We start from the raw sequence: 21328 nt of genomic DNA on the forward strand, positions 1-21328 counted from the left end.
ACTACGAGCCTGAGAGAATGGAACGGAAACATCCTCAATCCTTAATCGACTGAGAAAAAGTTCAAAAGTCAACCATCAGCTGGGTTCTGGGATTCTCATCGCGAGGGCCAGAAGTATTGGAACGTCATCAGGGAAAAGGTTCAACAATCGACAGCGCTCGTTACAGTGAGACGATTATTGAAGCGTCAAAGACCAAACTTCGGATTAGACACAGATTACTGCAGTCCGACGGCGTCGCGATCTGGTATCACGATGCATGTCCGCATACTTCTGACCACCCTGTCGACATTTTGTTTCGAGGTGTTAAATCGTCCTCGCCATAGTCCTGATCTTTCGCTTCATCAGACTTTCACCTGTTCCGTCTCCTGAAAGCGTCCTACAATTACGATAATTCACTCCTGATGAAGAAGTGAAGACAGTGGTGCATTCGTGGCTCAACAATTCTGTAATAAGGGGATACGAAAGCTCGTCGACAGAAGGACAAAGTGCATTGAAAAGTAAAATGGAAAATTGATGTATTTGCCTTTTCTAAAATAAATCCTACCGAGCACTCGTACAGTAGATATCGCTGCATCCTTAAATATTATAATGATGATGATGATATTCATTAATCCATGTAGGTTGACACTTACGGTCAATATTTTGTGGAATGAAATTAATTTTGCTTACAAAGTCAGAACCTTGCATAGAAATTCTAAATGTGTGTGTGATTGTGTGTGTCTGCTCCTTCTTGGCAGCTGCGTTCAGAGGAGACTGCTGACCTGTTAGCGGAGAAGGCTCAGATTGCAGAGGAAGAGGCCAAACTGCTGGCTCAGAAGGCAGCCGAGGCGGAGCAGGAGATTCATCGCATTAAAGTTTGTGCTTTATACAGAGTTTCTGTCCCGCAGTCAGCATGTCACTGCTCTTTCTTACGCAACTTTTATATAATAATAAAAAAAAAGTTAGGATGGATAACACGGGTGTCACATGACCTAATCTGTGTTTTATAATGTTAGCAGGAAAGCGCTTTTTCATTTTCATACAAGAGTATACTACGTCATGTTTTTTGGCACTTTCTACTAATTCGTATCGTGCAATATACAAGGGGTGTTGACGTTAAACTGGGACTTTAAAAATAAACGTTTTAAAGAAGGACGTACGTCCGTGAATGACTATGGAGGTCGAGGTAGCTCGGAGTTCACCGCAGTCATTCCTGTGAATGTTCCTTTAGCCTGATCCTTGGAAATCGACGCATAACTTATCGCCAAATTGCCGAAGAGGGCCATTAAATGAGTTCCTGGGAGGCTGACGTATTAGACATGAAGCAGGCAGTCTAATCATGGCTCCGGCGTACTGAGAAGACGTTCTACCTTGATGGTGTCCAAGCACTAGTGAAACACTGGGGTGTTGTGTTATTCTACACAATTAAAAGTCCCACTTTGACTTGAAACCCTTGTTTATTATTTATATTCTTTTATCGTATTGCCTTTTCATGTTACTTTCAGAAAATACTTTGATGCTGCTTTGATGTCGCTTTTATTAAAGCTTCAATACAAATGTAATAATATTGCAAAAAGAAATTAAAGAACAACAATTATCATTACAAGAAACAAAACTCCAACAAAATAAGATTATTGTTTCATTTATTGTATTTTTATAATAATAATAATTTCTTATTTTTATTTTTAATAAATCTAGCTTCCCCAGCCCAAGCTGTCTTTTTTTTTTTTGCCAGAATTTTGCAATATTATACCTAATAAACAATAACTCACCAATCTGTAATACACACAGAGACAGGAAATGTATGCCTTTTCACAGGTTACCAAAATTTCCTCTGATGTGTAACACAAATTCAGAACACTTTACAGTGTTTACTCCAAGAAATTAACGCATGTCACGTTCTCTTCTTACCGTAAAAGATAACTCAAGTGGAGGAATGCTGTAGAATAGTGGATGAAGGAAACGAGAGCAGTCAAAACAAGAGAGATAGTAAGCAGAGACGATAACTGCTAAAAAAAAAAAATGTCGCCCCCCCCCCCCTTCATAGCAGCATGTCGAGGATACAAGAACATTCCCATATCCTAAAAAGGAGTACTCTGGGTTTCCCCAAGCCATTGTGATGCTTTTAATAGACTAATACTCTTGATTTTTATTGTTGCTGTGGTGTGTTGTTCTGTAGATGACCGCGATCCGCAGCGAGGAGGAAAAGAGACTGATTGAGCAGAAGCTGCTGGATGCTCAGAGACTTTCCTTCAAAATGGCTGAAGAATCGGAGAGGAGGTTTGTATCGCCCAGATATGAGGTTTGATCGCCAAATTATAAAAGTTCTCAAAAGTGCGTTGTTCAACAAAAATAAATAAATAAATAAAAGAAACTATACAGTATGTTTAAAAAATTTTAAAGATTTTTTTCTAGGGTTATCAATATAAAAGCGTTAATGCAGGTAATTTTAATCTAGAAATTTTAATGAATTATTTTTAATTTTTTTTACCACAAATAAATCATGTGACCAAGTTTGACCCTTTTGGCTCCCATAACCAGACTGTGTGTGATAACGGCACGTTTAACGCAAATAATAAGATGCCTGAGGAAACATCATCATGTGTGCTGAACGGCAAGTTCATTATAAAAAGGTTTTAGGCGGAAGTTGTGTACTTACATACAGTAAGCTACCTTTAAGGTGAACTGTTTTTACCAGAATACATTAAACGTGAGATGTGGGAGTGGTGACTCAGGCGGCTAAGGCTCTACGTTGTTAATCTAAGGATCCAGGTTCGAGCCCCGCCGTCTGTGGGTTGCCACACCCTCATATTACCCAGCCACTGCATGCAGCGCCGGAGATTTTAATTTAACATTCTTTATTCCAACATTGCATGTTTAAAATACAAGTAAATACTTCTTTGAGTATTTTAAAATTATGATTAAGACTATGCCTGTAATTAACTGGAATAAAATTGTAATTGATGGCACAGTTTTTAAATTTTTTTTATTCAGATAGAACTTCAACAATTAAAAAAATCTTTTTTAGACATAAATCATATGATGCACAAATTGCAGAATAATGCGGCTCAGTCCTACTAAATCCTATTGTAGAGGATGTTGTTATTATTAGGCTATTATTTGTAGTAGTAGTAGAAGTAGTAGTAGTAGTAGTAGTAATAATAATAATAATGTTGTTATTATTATCACCACCCCGAGGTGTAGAACTATCAGTAATAAAATTAATAATACTAGTATTAATTGTATAATTGACATGTACATAACTAGTAGTAATATATTACATAAAATATGTAATTCATGTTCTATTGAAATTATCATTAAAAGTAGTACTAATCTTAGGAAAAATCCTTGCAGTATTCCTTGCACTTCTTTTATTCTACTAGAAAAACTCTAGTATTAGCTCTACTACTACTTCTGTTACTATAAGTACTAGTATTAGTATTAACAGTAGTAGTAACTTTGTTTTATTACAATATTGGTAATGGTAATAAAATAGCTGCGCTGGTACTATATATATATATACACTGTATATGGTATTAGTAGTAGAAGGAGCAGTAGAAGTAATGTTAATTGTTGCGCTAAAAGTAAAACGTTGTTTTTGTAGCAATACTCATATTTGTAATAGGATTTATTGTGGCAAAAGCAGTAGTGTTAGATGTGACAGTAAAGCAACAGTTATAGTCGTAACAAAGCTAGTAGTAGAGGTAGTACTAATAAAGTTATTTATTTATACTCATAAAAGATCTACTAATAGAGTTAATGCTAATATGAGTGCTGTAGCAGTAATAGTAACAGAAATAATAGTACTGAGACCTTTAGTTATTGTAAAAGTAGTAAAAGTGGCGAGCAGTAGTAGAGGTGACAGTTAGGAGTAATAATAATTAGTAGTAACAGAAGTAGTAGTATCAATACTAATACTAATATTTGTAGTAGTATTAGTAATAACTGAAGTAGTAATGGTAGTTGAAATAGTCATTTTGGTAAAAACTAAAACTTATGCCTGTATTTAGTCTATATGCATCAACAACTCTTTAAGGTCTCGTATTTAGTCTTGAATGTGATGAACGCTTCTTTGTGATATTGTGTCTTTTTGCTTCGTTGTATGAATTTCTTCTTCACTGCGTTGGCTCTGAAAGCATCTCCGTGATCCGAGGCTCAGTGCAGCATCACATGCATTCACAAGTAAATAAAAGTGCCACATTGCCTGACTCGCACTCACTTCCATCCACAGAGCCAAGGAAGCCGATCAGCTGAAGCAGGACCTTCAGGAGGCCAGAGAGTCTGAGCGCAGAGCCAAACACAAGCTGCTGGAGATCACTAGCAAATCACCTTATGCTGTGACCGTGAGCACCTCTTCATCTCTTTTTAAGGCTTTTACTAAACACCATGCTTGTTTTTACATAAAGCATATGATTTGAGGCAGTTCTGGTTCTGTATGGTCATACGATCTATCCTAAGGTATAAGAGGAATAAAGCACTTTAGAAAGTGCTGTGATGGAGGGGAAAAAAAATCCTGTAACATGCCGTGTTGCATTTTCTTCCTTCCTTCTTGCTTGGTTTACTTCCCTTTGTCCCGTGCGCATTTTATATACACGTCCACTTTCATTGCCATCATGAGTCTCAGTCTGTAGCGAAAACCACGGTGCTTTTTACTCCATGCTCCTCGTCGAGGTCTTACAGCTTTATCAGTCCCGAGTCGACCAGATAAGAAGGAATTGCTGCTTCAGACTGAAAAGATGGACGTCCCGAAGGTCTGTAACCCCCGCAGTCACAAATTACTGCTCTTTAGAATTGGCCTACAACTGAGAACGACATGTCCGTCCATTGTAGAAAGGTTTCTCCGCACCAACTAGCCACTCTGAATATAAATATAAAGCCAGCCGTGAGCTCCAGTGCGCTCTACTTGCCACACGAGTTTCTTTCTTAGACGAGCAGCATCGGACTTCTCCAAGGAGACGCCTATTGTTATTCATTGTGCATTTAAATGAGCTCCACTCCTGCGAATCACCAAAAATCCCACGAGCATATAATTATCAGATTTGCGAAATTAAGGCAAATCGTTATGCGTCCTGCATGTTATTTAAAAGATTAACCCACTAGTGTCAAGGTCTATATTATGTCACTGGATCTTGTGCTTTGAATGGGGATTATGGATTAGTAGCATTATATGGTGGTGAACGTTTTAAGGTTAATAAAAAAAAAAAAATGTTTAAAAAAAAAAGGGCAATAAGTGTAAAATTTTTGGTGATTTCGAGTTGACAGGTGGTCAGTGTATATGTGTGTGTATATATATATATATATATATATATATATATATATATATATAAAACTGTGAACTTGTTGCCTTTAAACAGATTTAAAATTAATGGTTTATCATTAATTATCATTATTAATTTTTTTGTTAGGAAGTATTAAGTTTGATTCAATTACACCAACCAAAAGCAAAAAATATAGATAGATAGATAGATAGATAGATAGATAGATAGATAGAAGAATATATATATATATATATATATATATATATATATATATATATATATATATATGTCCATATAAGTACCACAAAGTAAAAAAAAAATACATAATTACTTTGATTCCTTTTTTATTTGTGTTTTTATATTTGTATTTAAAAAATTATTTATTATTATATATAATTTTTTAAGATTTATAGCATTTTTAAAGTGTGATAAAACTGATTATAATACTGATTAAATGCATATGATAATACTTTATCATGCATAGTACAAATTCCATTAAGAATTATACATGACATACTGTATAGATTTTACACAACCTACCAATCACATGTTTGGACACACCTTCTCATACTGTGGTTCTTCCTGATTTTTATTTCATTATACACTATAAACGCTGAAATTGTCCAAAATTTGCAATAATCTCCTCTGTTGATATTAAAATGTATCTGCTACTTATGATCTGTACATTTTCATAACGACGATTTTGAGGTTAATTGATGATTTCTGAGGCTGGTGACTCTAAATGAACTTCTTGATGGGTTTTGACAATACTATTCTTGCAAGAACTGTTCCAGAACAGCTGATCTTGAAATAACAACTTACTGTTGCTGTTGTTATTGTTACTTATATTACCTAATATCATAGGTGGTATTTCATAGTTTAAAAAAATCCAGTATTGTTCTAGAATGTAGCAAATAAATGTATATATTTGACTGGTACCGTATACGACGAAGGCTTTGTTCAGACCCTTTGAAGTTTTCCACATGTTGATACGTTTCATAGTCGTCTTAAAGTGTATTCAAATCTTCTTTTTTTTCCCTCATCATTCTACAAGCAATACTCCAAATTGACGAAGTAAAATCAGGTGTAAATAGTTTAGTCTTTATTTAGTCTTAGTTTAGACTTAAATATCCAATTTACATAAGTATTCGTTTTAAAGTAGCATATGATCTACTTGATAGTTCATTGAGTATGAATTTGCCAGTAATGTCAATCTTCTTCTTTTTTTTTTTTTTTAATAGGTTTCAATAAATTAAGGAAGTTTTGCCAAAATCAAGTAGTAAAAAGTAATAAACGATGCAAACTGTTTTTCCATCAGCCCTGATTAGGTTTACTTATGAGCTCGTACAGTTAATGTTCTGCTAACTGCTGTTTCATTCTGTACACCTCTGTATTCTCTATTTAGACATTTTTTGTTTCTTCACGGTCTCTGCTTTATCCGCTCCACACAGTTTACAGTCTCCTTTTATCTGACTCTCAGGCGGCGTCTCTCTCTCCACACGCCCTCCCTCCTGACCTCAGCTTCAGCACCGAGAACCTGAGCTTTGACTTCAAAGACACTGATATGAAACGCCTGTCTATGGAGATCGAGAAGGAGAAGTGAGTAGAGATTGCGAATAAAGCCTAGCAGGCTGCACCTCGGGTAGACGGTTTTTACACTTCCTCACCTTAAAAAAAAAAAAACACAGACGGATATCTTTGGAGGGTTTAAACCTCACTTTGTCTTTAAGTTAATTTTTTTGGTTGTTTTTTTTTTAATCTGTGCATAAAGTTCCCCAAAAACCATATTAAGTCTGTTCATTTCTGTAGCAGACCTGCCACCTTGTTCAGGAGCTCTGTAATTTATCAAATGCACTGTTATGAGTTTAACACCAAGTCAATATATTAGTCTGAAATGATTGACAACTATGCAGATGTTGAAGCCCCTAGCGATCTTTCATCTTATCTTTGAAAGATGAGTTAACTATAATAAATTAAGATAAAACTAAAGATTTTATTCTGAAAATAAATACGACATTTAAACGAAACTATGAAGAAAGTATCAAGCTTGCCTATAATTTACAGTGGAACCTTGGATTGTGAGTACCTTGGTCTTTTCCAAGACAAGCAAAATTTTTAATACATTTTAACTTGATAAACAAATAATGTCTTGATATACGAGTACTGTAGTACACATGCAGTTTGTCTGCCGAGTGTCACAACTGATCCAATGGTTCTTCTCTCTCGTTCGCTGCGGGATTGTGGGTAATCGTCTCTCATTCTCGGCCTCAGTGCACATGCGTCACTCGTATAGTCAACACTCGTATAGTGTGTGTGTGAAAGTCGTCCTACACAGTAGCCCCCTCCCTCCTCATCTTCTCTTCTCTTGTCTTACTTCAGCTTCACAAACATTCGCGCACACATGAAAACGCTGCTCTTTCTGGATTTTTTAAAATGTAAAGTGCAGGTTAATTTGTATTTTTTTACTTTACATTTTGTATTAATTATTTTTATATAAATATTTTTGTGTTGTGGAGCGAATCATCCATTTGCGAATTTAACATTATTTCTTATGGGGGAAATTTGCTTTGATGTACAAGCACGATTCTGGAATCAGTTACGGTCACAATCCAAGGTTTAACTGTATTTGAAAGGTAATGCTAAATATATTTTAAGTATGTATTAAGGGCTGTCTGCATCGTTCTTTTGTAGTGTCTCGATCTGAATAAAACAGATGAGTCGTACAGTAGGACAGAGTCATCTCAGTGATTGTCCTTTCAAATTGTAAAATTTTTTTTTTGCTCCAGTTTCTTTTCACCAATGTGGTTATCAGTTTGTCTCACAGTATTTTTTTTGTTCTGTGTGTTTAGGGTGGAGTACATGGAGAAGAGCAAACACCTACAGGAGCAGCTGAACGAGCTAAAGACTGAGATCGAGTCCTTGAAGCTGAAGGAGCGCGAGACTCAACTGGACATCCTTCATAACGAGAATGCCGAGAGAGGCACCAGCAAGCAGAGCAACTTTAAAAAGGTGGGCTTTTCATTAAAAACAGTGATTGTGTTTTGTACTTTAATAACTTCAAATCTGCAGGTTGATCGCTTTGAAAAAAATTACATTCCTGCTTTTAGACACCTCAATAGCAACTGTTCAGAGGAGATTATTGCTCACCAGATGTGCCCGCGACTTTCCATGTGATTTTAATTGCACACTCATAGGCGAGTTTGTACAGTGCCATCTGTGTTTTTTTTTTTTTTTTTTTTTTGAATGAATGAACTAAAATGATTTACATTACCGTTAAATGCACGGAATGAAGGTGATTAAGTAGATTTCAGTTGCACACTCATAAGCGAGTATTTTAAAAAAATGTATCTGTTAAATTTTTTCAAGGTTGATTTTTTTTTTTTATAATATAAGGCCGTTTTTCATTTAAATTTCAAGGTAGCATACTCTCTCTTCCCGCAGGCCGATTGCAATGAAACAAGGTCTATATGTTACCCCAAGCTCGGCCAAATACACTTGTAAAAAATGTGACGCGTGCACAAACAAACAAACAAACAAACAGTTCCAAAAACGAACTGTTACTCAATTAGGAAAGAGTATGGACTATCCAAACTTTTGACTCGTAGTGTAATATTGAGTGAGGTGACAAATGTGAAAGAAAATGTCTCAGTCTCAGTCTCGGTCCCTACGAGCATCACGACTGTTTAGTGCACTTGAAAAACATATCCGTCTCTTTGGCTTATCACTTTCCTTTGTTTTTGGATCTTTCTCGTTCTATGTTTAACCATAATATTATAGTTAAGCAATAATGTAACACATTAAAGGTGTGCTTTTTTTTTTTTTTTAGCTAATTACCGGAACTCTGGTTTTCTTTTAATATGCAGATAAACGTTTTATTATTAATTAATTAATCAACTGGTTTTCCCAAAATCGCTTTACAGGATAAAGCGGTATAGTAGGTGAGTGAATGAATGAATATTCCAGCAAATAAATAAATATATTTTTGTATAATATTTAAATATCTGTAGGCCAGAAAAGAAACAGCACATTGTATAAAAAACACGAAAACGAGTAGAAAACTTTTGGGATATCTTTTGAATAAAGAAGAACAGTTGCGACAAAAAAAGTAAAGCAAAAAAAGTAAGCAACTAATTTATTTTATAAAACTACAAAAATTGTACCTAAGACTATATTTAAAGCAATGGGTTGTCACACCAATTATTGACTTTTTTCATTAATTACTGTTTACTGCCTTTTATGGTATATTTTTGAATGCAGAAAAAAATTTTTTTAAAGCCATCCTTTCTCTGCAGCAGGTATTTGCATGCGCAATGCTTTTACACGACTTTCGCACAACTTCTGCACAACTTCTGCACGGTACTGGATGTGTGATCATTTTCACTGAGCCCTTGAGCCCTTTAAATCATGGTTGGTGCCATCTTGGAAGATCCTTCTCTTTAATCAGAGAAAAACTTTGTATATGGATTTGTAGAGATATTTTCCTCTAAGAGGTCCAGCGGAGCCGAACCATAATTCGCGGTTTCCAAATAAATAAGTGCCCCTTCCAACAACAAAACCGAGGCACTAAATCCTTTCTCTCTTGGGGCGCGGGCATTGAAAAGTGCGTCGCCACCTTGGTGCATGAACACACACACACACACACACACGCACGGCTCATCCTTTCCTCATCTCTACACACTCAGTGCCTGTGTGGATTTGCACCACTGAGCTCTTAATGTTCATGGAGTGCAGTCCAGCTATATGAGTATATGAGGAGTCATGGATTGTCGCATCCGGTAATTTTTAATTTTTTTTTTGCAAATAGGAACTGCAAGACGAGACGAAAAAAATGTTGAAGAATCCGAGGAACCATTTAGCAGATTTAGATTTAAACCCAGAGGTGATGGGGTGCGTCTTACTTCGTCACATTTGTGCAATTAAACATAACAAGCTGCACCTGCTTTTAGAGAATTTTTTCATGGCGTCAGGTAGGACCGGATGGCAAAGACGGTTCGAAAGAGCTCAGAGCTCAGTGAGACATCCGGTTGCCTGGTTTTACCGCTACAGAGAAAGGAAGAAAGTTAGTGTAACATTAACTAAAACCATAACCAGTCAGACATTATACAGACTTTTTATATATCCAGAGCATAATAATAATACTCCCAGATGTGCGCGTCCACTGTTTGTTTTTTATTACTCCGTGGTGCACACTTTCGGGTGTATTATTCTGAAATAATTGCGGAGCAGTTGTCTGTTTGAGCGTATTAGAGTGAACCATGATTCAGAAACCCACAGCAGGTAAGGATGTACTCGCACATAACATGCTAATTATCTCCCCTGTGTATCAGAGTTCTGTAACGAGGTTTTGGGTTTCTGCTGTGTATTTTTTTTTTTGTGCATAAAATAAGAAAAGAAAAAAAAGGTAAACTGTTAGCATTTTCTTCCCTTTAGATTCTTTAATATATATTTTTTTCCTCCTGTAGTCAGTTCTATGAAACTGCATAACACAAATCAGATATTTCATTACCTCAGGAGCGTGTACAAATCAACACCTGACATCTATCCTTCGATAATATCGAATGCAGTTTAATCCGAATTTAGTGAGCCGTAAAAAAGTCGAAAGCTGGTCTCGTCCCCAGACTACATCACAGGTTTCACCACAGTGGTGTGAAAATAGCAAAGCCAGACTAATTGATTCCAGTTTCACGATTGCTCGTTATGGGGAGAAGAACACGATGCTGTGCCATAACCACCAGGGGCAGTAAAAGTCACCCAGATTCATGTGTACGCATACAGCTCTTTTAAAGTTGCTTGTTAAACATCCCAGTCTAGAGATTTTCAGATTTTCTGAGATTTGCAGATATACTGAGCGCCGCTCTTTACAGGAAGGCTTTCTACCAGTTATTTGGAGTATGGCAGTGGGGATATATGTTTATAAAAAAAAAAAAAAAGGAGCATTAGTGATATCAGGTACGGTGGAACTTGTAATGAAATTCGATCCTAATTAGATTTGGTCGTATACATTTTCCTTATAAGAATACATATAAATAGAATTAATTATTTTCTTATAATTATGAACTATATTTTACTTTTTATTTATTTTGTTTATATCACAACATACAGAACAAAGTATGAAAAAGCCTTAATTATGCAAAAATAAAAATAAGAAAGAGCGAACATTTCATTTTTACCTTTTTTTTTTAGCAAGAATTTGTTAAAGAATTAATTTTTAGCGCACTTCATTTGTTTTCCAGATTTTCTCCCTAATTTAGTCAAGTCCAATTCCTCCTCTTCACTAGGGACTCCCACATTAAGCTACTACCACCACTCAGTAGGAAGGGCCACATCATTTTTTAGGGAATGGAGGAGAGGAAGATGGGGGGGTGATTAGTTTTTGAAGAAGGCTCCTCTTACGGAATAACGCTGGGTAATTCTCCTTCCGGGGTTTCCTCTCCTTTGAGTTTCTTTGCCTCGGGTTTGTACGAAACAGACGTTTTTTCTAAAAAACTATTTAGAGAGGCTTTTTTTTTGTGCTGCTCAATTGTCCTAACTGTCTGCTTGGATGATATTTTTCCCCGCGAAGGCTTGGACGCCACTTCACTTTGCACAAAATTTTAGGAAGGTTTCACGTCCGCCTCGAAAAGGATTTTATGTAGAGGGAATAAAGAGGGAAACAAATTTTAGGTGAACAACTTGTTGGCTTAGTTGTGATCGGCGCCAAAACGAGAAGCGCATGCTCAACAGGACATGCTTGTTTTTCAAGTTAAAATTTATTAAAAATCTTTGCTTGTCTTGCAGAACACTCACAAACCATGTTACTCGCAATCCAAGGTTCCACTGTATATTATTATGGCGTTTCTTATAAACATAACAATACAACTTGGAACTCTATACTTCTGGGAGGGATTAGATTTATGACTGTAGGAGATATTTGAACAGGTACAGTACAGCTTTCCCTTGGGTGTTTTACGTCCAGAAATAATAATCTTACTCTCAGATACTGTGAACCAGCATTCCAAAAATCTTATCTTAGGTCTTTGGCTATTTAAATGGCTGGCATTTTTTTTTATACTTTAAACACATGAAAAAAAAGACATGAATTACATAATCGCATTTTAAATCTTAAATTAGTGGACATTATTGCATTTGAGTGCAAAAAGTACAGAATTTAAAAGGGAATCAAAGCTCAAACTTGCATGCCTTATTTTGCAGCATTAACCTTTATTTATGAAACAACATTCATACATTTAAAGGTCAAATATTAATACTTTTTAACAGCGGTCCCTGGAAGTGTGTGTGTTAACACCCAGTTGAAAAACACCCGAGATAATTCACTTTTGCACACCTCAACCTTAAGTCCTCAATCTGATGCACTTCTATTCCGAACATATCATTTCAGTGTCTATGTAAATAACAATAAAAATCGTTTAGCCACGCCCCTCCAGGGAACAGCAGAGCTGAGCAACATGTCAGGGGAAACCTTTTACAGTATATAAGGTCACAATAGGGTTAAAATCTACTTGTCTTATTTTTAATCCCTGTACACAACAAAAATTTTTTTTTTTGCATACTAGTGTAAGTCTTTTTAAAATGCTGTTTAAAGAGGGCTGCCCAAGGGCTCAGTGGTAAAGTGCTCACTGAAGTCCAACTAGGGTCTGTGGATGCCAATGGGGACCAATGTATTTATTTCTATCTTGTCACACGCGCTTATTGCATGTCTTTGGACTGAGGGAGGAAACCGGAGAACCAGAAGGAAACCCATCAAGCACAGGGGCGAACATGCAAACTTCAACTCGATGCAGGCATCAAACCCAGGACGACTTGCTAACCACTAAGTCTCTGTGCTGCCATAAATAAATACATTGGGTAAAATTGAAATAACATTGACTTGAACAAATAACGTATTCTAAACAAACACTAAGAGGAAAAGTCAGCAGTGTGTTTGGTTGTTTTTTTTCCTCACAAAACAATACAGATAAGATGGATTAGATTGTAAGGAAGTGAAAAGAAATGGTCAGTAAGTAAACCGAATTTGATTTGATAGAAAAAAATAAATGAATAAATGTAAATAAAATTAAAAAAACATATATATTTGTACATTCCGATGTGTGTTTTGGTTATAATTTGTGGCCTTTAAGCTCCTATTCAGCCGTGTTTCACCGCTGTGAGCTCGAGCTCCCTGTAGCCCACTTTAGGCACTTTGGGATTGGGTATAACGTTAACGTCCAGGTGGAGCTTTTAGCTCAGGGGCAGCGTGACCGAGCCTGCTGGCCTGTTAGGATGATTAATAACCGTGGCCATGTCCTCTCCCTCTCCCTAATGCTCCCCGCTGTTAAGTGTAGCCTGGGGATAAGTGCGGTAAGGAAACGCGGCTGCAGTGGCTGAGAGCTTCTCAGATGCTCCGCTCTGATCCGAGCTGCCTCTGGCCTCGGCTTTGCGGAACGCAGACGTTGGCGAAATGGTCCAAACTCTCAACTAAGGTGGTGTGCATTAGTGTCCCCACAGACACTACTTCTACTTCCTGCGATTCTAAAGTAGGTTATTATTTTGAAGTTCAATGGAATGGAAGTTCTTTGTCATCTCCAGCTCTGTCCAGGGCTTTCATCCAGGCTCTCGATGTGGTCATGTGCCAGTTTGATGAGACAATATCAAAATCTGAAGGAAGCAGAGGGCAGGAAATACATAGAATTTTTTTAAAATTATTATTATATATCTCAAAATAACAATGAGGTATGAGGGCGAGAAAAAAAGTGGAGGGTAGACGCCTGATCGGTAAATAATCGGAGCTGGTGCTCATGATGTAGATGTACTTGGCACCTCTTACTTTTGTGCACTTTTAATTTCGCCAAGACTGCTCCATAAAGAATGGCCTTATCAATTGTACCTTTTTTTTTTTTTTTTTTTTTAAATGTGTGTATACAGTATAAGGAAGTGTCTGATGAGAACCTTAAATCACCACATAAATCAGATTTGAAACGAAGTCATGGAGCTTCTGGAAAGCCTTCAGGAAACAAATTGGAGAGGAGCAAATGAGTTTCTGTCATCACTTACAGTACAATGCAGCAGCTATAAAGAGTCACTCCCTTATCAGACCTTTTCTTCCTCAAGAGATTAAAAAGACAAAACAGCTTATCAAGTTCTCAAGAAACTTAGTATTTTAAGACTTTCCTGTATCGAAGCACTTTCTCTTTAACTTAATTTCTGATGCTGGAGACTCCTTCCATAAATTCCATAAACAAATGCCAATTTCAACACCGATTAAGGCAAGACAAGATCAGGGAAGAAAGCATTAGGCTGGACAGACTTTAATAGGCGAGGAACATGAGCTAGAATCAGACCACTGGTGGATTACACAACAAAGAAGGAGAAGAAATGTCCATTGCAACCTAAGATTAAAAATTTGGATGGTTTAGTATTTTTTACATCATCTCACACCTCCTGGGTGGTGCTTACGAATCTCACCTCTTGTCTCTGTGTGCATGGGGTTTGCATGTTCTCCCAGTGCTTGGTGGCTTTCCTTCGGGTACTCCAGTTTCCTCCCACAGACCAAAGACATGCACAGTAGGTTGAGTTAACGTTTCCAAATTACCCATAGTGTGTGATTCAGGGTGTTTGAGCTTGTGTGTGCTTGTGCCTCGCAATGGTTTGCACCTCTATCCAGTGGGTTCCCTGGGATAAGCTCCATGCCACGTACGACCCTACACTGGATATATGTTATAAACAATGGATGGGTTAAAAATCTGGCTATTTGAAGCATCCACTGCACAACCGGTGCATTTGATATGAACTGTGCAGCTGAAACTACAATCAGAGCTGCTGTTATACAGTAGAACATTACACAAAATTTTGTCCCGACCGAGTAATCTAATTATTTCATGAGTGCTGATATAGAGCGTAACAGCACTGTGAGGTTTAACTATGTGTATCACTTCATGTCACATGTATTCTAACAATTGCTTATTACGCCAACTGTCGGTTGACAGTAAGGGTGAAAGTAGGTCTGTATAGTCTGCAGTACGGAAAGTAGGAGAGAGCAGCTGCCTTCCAAATCACACATTCAAAACTAGTAACAGAAGCAAGAAAACAAATCTGCTAAATATCTTAAACAACACTTTGTCTACTTAGTACCTGCTTCTGAATCATTCCGAATTGCCTCTGAACCGTCCATGTTGTCTCAGCTAATGTGATGTGTAAGCCCGAATCCCAAATCCCTCTCTAACCCCTGATCAAGGGCACTACTTGGTGTGTGGAACAAGGTTTTTTTCTAGCTTTCTATTTAACGATATTTGGGATTCAACCCAGCAACTCGAAAGTTATCTGATATTCTAAAGTGGAATAATTGCAGTGAATCACAGTCAATCTTGTGAGCATCTCAGGACTGTCCACCACCTCCATGGTTCATTCTACTCACATTTTGGCTACGCAGTTCCAGTAAGAATTTAAAACAAAATTTTCTTTCCCTGTTAATTACACTAACTGTCAGTCACCAGCTCCACTAGTTGGTGATTAGTTAGTTCTGCCAGGTGTGGAAGGATATGTGTTGGTGAAGCAAAATAACTGCCTAAATAAACACATTTTATCACATCTGTTGATAATAAATGGTGTTTGTGTTGTATAACTGTTGTATAAAACCAATATCACACCCGAGGTCATGATGTGCTGAATATCAGCACAGCTGTAGTAACCAATCAGACTGGAGCGTTCTACACTGTAGAATTTATCTGCTTATTAATTTTGTTTTACATTTTTATGTATTTCTACCAATTTACATTTTTATGCAGATTTTTATAGTTATTATGACCTTGCTGTTGCCACAAATATATTGTTTAATGCTGAACGAGTGAAAAGTTTAAACAACTTATCCAGTAATTCAACAGAACTGGAGTAGAAGTCAACATTTATCAAAGCACAATATCGAGCTGTACTTTGATTATATAAAATATGTAAAATATAAAAATTGATTTTATATACACTTCTGTCACAGCTCTTTTTTTAACCGATTTCGCCCGATCTTTTCAACCAGAGCGGACAGATACACTAAATCAATGACAAATAGGAATGAAACCAAATGTCAGCCATGGTCTGTTCTCAGTTCTGCTTCAAATCAATATTTCATAAGACAGCATGGTTTCCTGTCTGTCTTGTGTGTAATTCACAGTGCTCACTGCGTTCCCACAATATCCATTGTTAAAAGTTGCTACACGAGTATACACGAAGAATCGAGTGAAATTGAACAGAACTTCCAAGACTTGCTGAGCTATCAATAGCAGCCGCTGCCCCAGTTTCACACTCCGGCTCCGATTTATTTGTTGTATATTTAATATACGCCGTCGGCGTGGGTTGCTGATGGAAGGAAACAGTTTGCGTAATTTGCCGCACTATATTTGGCAGTGTATGCAAATACAGTTTACCTCCGGGAATATGTTCGGCTCCTGAACACATCCAGACACACTAAATCACCATGTTTGCAGAGACATAATCATTGCTTGTAATCATTCAGAATTTTTCTTCTCCCCGCCATCCGGGTCGGGCTGCACTTTTGGGATTTGTAAGACGTAAACACGGGCTAACCTTTGGAGAAATAATTTTTAATTCTGATAATGAATTTTGTTTTAATGGCACGCTGCTGTAACTCATCTGCAGAGAACCTCTGCAGGCGGTTATGCAAACATCGTTCATTTTCTGCTTGTTTATTTATTTATTTGTTTGTTTAATTATAGTCTTCATTTTCTGACAGATTCAGTCTTCAAGTCATTCTGATGCACTAAATGTGTTCATATAAATCCTCCATTATTGCGAAAATATTTGTGCAGCTCTTATGAAGGCTTAAAGTTTTACTACTCTTTAAACAGAGCATCACTTTGTGGTCATATTAAAAAAACAAAAAACAAAAAAAAGGCAGCTCATACCACGGCCACGCCGTAACCCTGACAACAGCCTCACCACTTTTTACCTTCAACTTTATGATTTTACCTTTGCACTTAGTATAGAAACCTAAATCCAAGTTAGCAATTTAAAATTTTTTTTGCAAACTGATATAAATTCTCAAATTGTGGTTAATTGTACAGCAAGATCCAGGTGTGTCAGGGTGACCGCTAGTGATTCTCAACTTAGTTATTTGAGGTTTTCCATCAATTCTAGGTAGCTATTTTCCATGATTGCTGGTAAACGAACTGTAATATTTCATATTCAATCTTATTCCCATAATTGGTTCTTTTTAACAAGTTAAACATCACAGAGTTCCCTCTAATATCTAGCTGAAATAACCCTTAGGTATGATGTTAGATTCCTTCATCCATCAAAAACTACCTCTGTTTCACTCTTTTTTCCTGGTATTACCCTTTAAAAGTGCTTAACTACGGTTTATTTACACAGTAAATTTTTAAATCTATTCTACTTTTTTTTTTTTCTTATTTATATTTATCTCCTACTGTAATTTTATTGCTCACTGCCCTTCTACCTCCTTGTTCTCGAGAGCCTAAGACAAAATAAGAATTTTATTGTACCTAGGTATATATGGCAATAAAAATCTTGAATCTTTCATCCGGAGATCGCTGGTTCGATTCCAGGGTGATGCTGTAACCTCTCGCAGCTGGAGGTCTAGAGGTAGCTGATTGGCCGGGCTCTTTTAGAGGGGCGGGATGAGGGGTACTTCATGCTCCCACATTAATCACGGCTCTACAGCCAACCAGGGGCGTCTGTGAGCTCACGCAAGCTGAAGGAGTGGATAGCGCTGTCCCCCAAGTGTGTTACTCTGAGCGAGCAGTTTGAAAAGATGCGGTCGGCTAAAACACCTTCTTTTGTTTCCAGCTAGTTTTCCAGTTTTTGGGGGGAGGTAGAACATTTCTGATGTTGACTTTACACACTAAATTTTTCTGATTATTCTTGATGATTTTCAAACTTTTGTGAAAGTTGAAAGTTCAAACTGGGCTGATCACCTGCTTTCCCTGACTTTATTACAGTCCACTATAACATACTGGGAAAATAGATTTTTGAGGAGATTATTGGTTTTCTCCTCTTACTCCCACTTCCACGGCATGGCTGTATAACATCTATAATGTATAATGATTCTAGACTGTTAAATAAGTGATAAAATTGTGTAACGATAAATCTATAGAATAATAATAAAGGACATTCTTTACCTTTGAGAAACAGTTTGATATTAAAGCAGGCTTCACTCTGTGTCTAATTAATGCTTCGATCAGAACTGCTTGTTTTAATCTTCTGACCAAATCACATGATTAGATTTTAAGGCCTTTTTAATATCATAGCTTCAGTGCATCGTAAAGAGTTTAACACTGATCTCTCTTGTTTTTGTTTTTCTCCACAGCTGACACTACAGAGCGCCAAGGCGAGAGTGGCCTTCTTTGAGGAACTATAGCTGACCAAAGTGTGTGTGTGTGTGTGTGCATGCTTGCATAAGTGTTAACCTTCAGTTCATGTGTATTTCTTGCTTTTGCGTTATCGACTTAAAATTGTCTAACTTTGTGTTTCAAGTATTATTATACTATGATTTTATTTTCATTGATTTTTTGTCCAGTTTTTGTTGCAACAAGTGTTAGATATTTTTTTCTTTAAAAAAATTTGTTTTTGTGTGTGTGAGAACAGGCCGGTGTTTGTTCTTACAGGACATCATAAGTAAACACGTAAACAGCGTGTGTATGATTGTTCCATTCCAAACATTCCAATGTTTTTGAACCAGTAAAGCAGGAAGGGGAAAAAATGTACAGGTGCTGCTTTCACATACACTCCTCTCTGGGGGAAAAAAAGAAAAAATCCTCCTTATTGAACTTTTTTTTTTTTTTTTATGACATGCCTTGGAAAAAGTCCTACTTTCTCTTCAGACTTTTTCTTGCTGCGTTTTATCTTTTTTTTTTTTTTTTTCTTGGGGATTTTCTAAAACCTGTGTAAAAGCTTCAGGTTTCCATTACTGCCGAGACTCGCACGTAGCCGCCATTTATACTTTTATCAAAAGCGGATTTTTTTTCCTCTCTAGTTTGTAAAAATGCGTCGCTAGAGTCTCAGTTAGGGTTTTTTTGAAATGCATTTCCTTTTCTTTATTTTCTTTTTCTTTTTTTTATAAACAGAATGGCGTTTTAGGATGCTGCAGTTACTGTACACTACACTCTCCTGTAATGGAGGCTTTTGAGGCTCGGTTTGTTCTAGACGCAATCTTTTAAAGGCCGTCTACACCGAATGTTCATAACACATTCGTAACCACTGCGCACATCTGCTTTTAATGCAGTACTTTTCTATTGATTTAGAAGTTATTTGAACTAACAGAACACTAACAAAGCTTTGTGGGGTCTTTTTTTAAGTATTCGCTCCCTATCTATTCAGTTAGCTTGCATACAGTACTGTGCGAAAGTCTGAACCTCCCAAAAGTTCTTTAGATTTTAGTTTTAAAAAGCCGGTCTGTAATTTTCAGTCCAGTTCTGTTTACCAGAGCAGTTTCAGAGGAATATTTTTTTTTTTTGTTTATTCACGCCACACTGACATAAATAATTCAAATATTTAAAAAATAAAACTAAATTAAACATAAGGTGTGAACCGGTGAGAAACAGGTGCAGATGATCAGGTCAGTGATTAGTTTACTGGTGATGCTGAATGCTTAGTGGAGAGGGGGAACGAGGCTGCTGCTGGGGATCTTTTTAAGAGGCTCAAGACTTTTGCACAGTACTGTATGTCAGTCATAACGGTGATATAAACCTAAAACTGATTACAGCTTTCTTAAGAACAAAACTAATATGTCTGACATGATATTTTCTAATTAAATAAGGTACACTAGAATATAAATAACACTTTATAGCATTGTTTTAAATGCAAATCAAATTATCTAAAGGACATGAAAAGGATTCACATACACGACGGACAAATTAACGACATCCTAGAGTGGTCAATCTCCTCATTTTGCTTTTAGTCTCGTTTGATGGTTTTCGGACGTTATAACTGATGTCTGTTGTTATATCTTTAAACCTCTATCTGGTGGATTCTTCATAGAAGAGTTATAAAGCTTCGTAAACGTGCTTTAGCCAGACACAAATGAACAGCAGCACGGAGACAGTAGTCTCACTCGGTCCACTCCCAATATTCGAGACGAGGCCTCTCGCAGAATTGCTTTAGAAGCATTTATGAAGCACCATCACACCGTGGTGATTCCCTTCACATGGAGTTACTGAATATTTTATCGGCGGCGCGGCTGCCGAATTTTCTCCTAAACGCAGTCTGATTGAGGCTTTACGGATCTAAGCCGCCGGGATTATGACGTTTTTACGTTCCATTTTTTTTTCTCTAAAGAAGTTTACATTTATTTTTTTTAAGAACTTTAGAAATGGTATATATATATATTTTGCATAATAATTTGTTTATGCTGAAAAACAAATAAATGTAAATCCTGCTCAATCTGCTTTATGGTGTTCTTTTTGGAGCTTTTTGTGTGTTTGTCGATGATGAATTGCTAATACGGTGTAAATATGCATTAGAGCCTTTTGCGACGCGTTGTAAACAAGAATTTGCGCCGCCTTGCTTTGAATCCAAACAGTGTAATCCTTCAGCGTCAGACACGCACTAGAGACCTGGCTGAACTAATACGCCCTGCGCTATGTCTCCCGGGAAGATTAACCGCAGTATTTACACATCCTTATTCCTGACTCTATTACATTGGCCACTGAGTTACAGACCAAACATTAAAGAAATAAAAACGCTTGCTTTCCAATTGTTGGTAGAAATTAATTGACAGGTTGGTGTAATGTGGCTCGCCGCTAAATGGAGTTACTTTAGCTTTAACAGGTTGATTGATTATATTTCTTTAATGGCACAGAATGTTTTCCTTTATTACCAGAATACCTTCATTTTCTTTTGTTCATTAAAGAGCAGAAATGTGTTTATTGTTGCATTTGTTGCATTTAATGATGGTGCCTGTAAGACAAGATAGTTCCTTCCATCACTTGGGTTGCAGAAGCAAAAATCAGTTGTTCCTTCACCAGCATTTTATCTCTCTCAATGTTTATTAGATAGATATATATCCATCAATCTGTCAATCCATCCATGTCTTTGTTCATCCATCATTATATTTTTGACTCTCAATCAATCATCCATCAATATCGACAGAT

The 21328-nt window shown here is 36.8% G+C and overlaps 1 protein-coding gene across 1 annotated transcript in view; it reads left to right on the forward strand.

Annotated features, from left to right (window-relative positions):
* Positions 1–20607, forward strand: part of nf2a (NF2, moesin-ezrin-radixin like (MERLIN) tumor suppressor a) — a 49386-nt gene extending 28779 nt beyond the window's left edge. The window contains exons 12-17 of the mRNA XM_053481077.1: positions 738–854; positions 2159–2259; positions 4211–4322; positions 6718–6836; positions 8087–8246; positions 18547–20607. Coding sequence (XP_053337052.1) covers positions 738–854; positions 2159–2259; positions 4211–4322; positions 6718–6836; positions 8087–8246; positions 18547–18597 — 660 coding nt within the window. The 3' untranslated portion in view covers positions 18598–20607. The remainder of the gene's footprint in view (positions 1–737; positions 855–2158; positions 2260–4210; positions 4323–6717; positions 6837–8086; positions 8247–18546) is intronic.
* The last annotated feature ends 721 nt before the right edge of the window (positions 20608–21328 follow it).

The sequence above is a fragment of the Clarias gariepinus genome, chromosome 21 (assembly GCF_024256425.1).
Source record: "Clarias gariepinus isolate MV-2021 ecotype Netherlands chromosome 21, CGAR_prim_01v2, whole genome shotgun sequence".
Taxonomy (NCBI): domain Eukaryota; kingdom Metazoa; phylum Chordata; class Actinopteri; order Siluriformes; family Clariidae; genus Clarias; species Clarias gariepinus.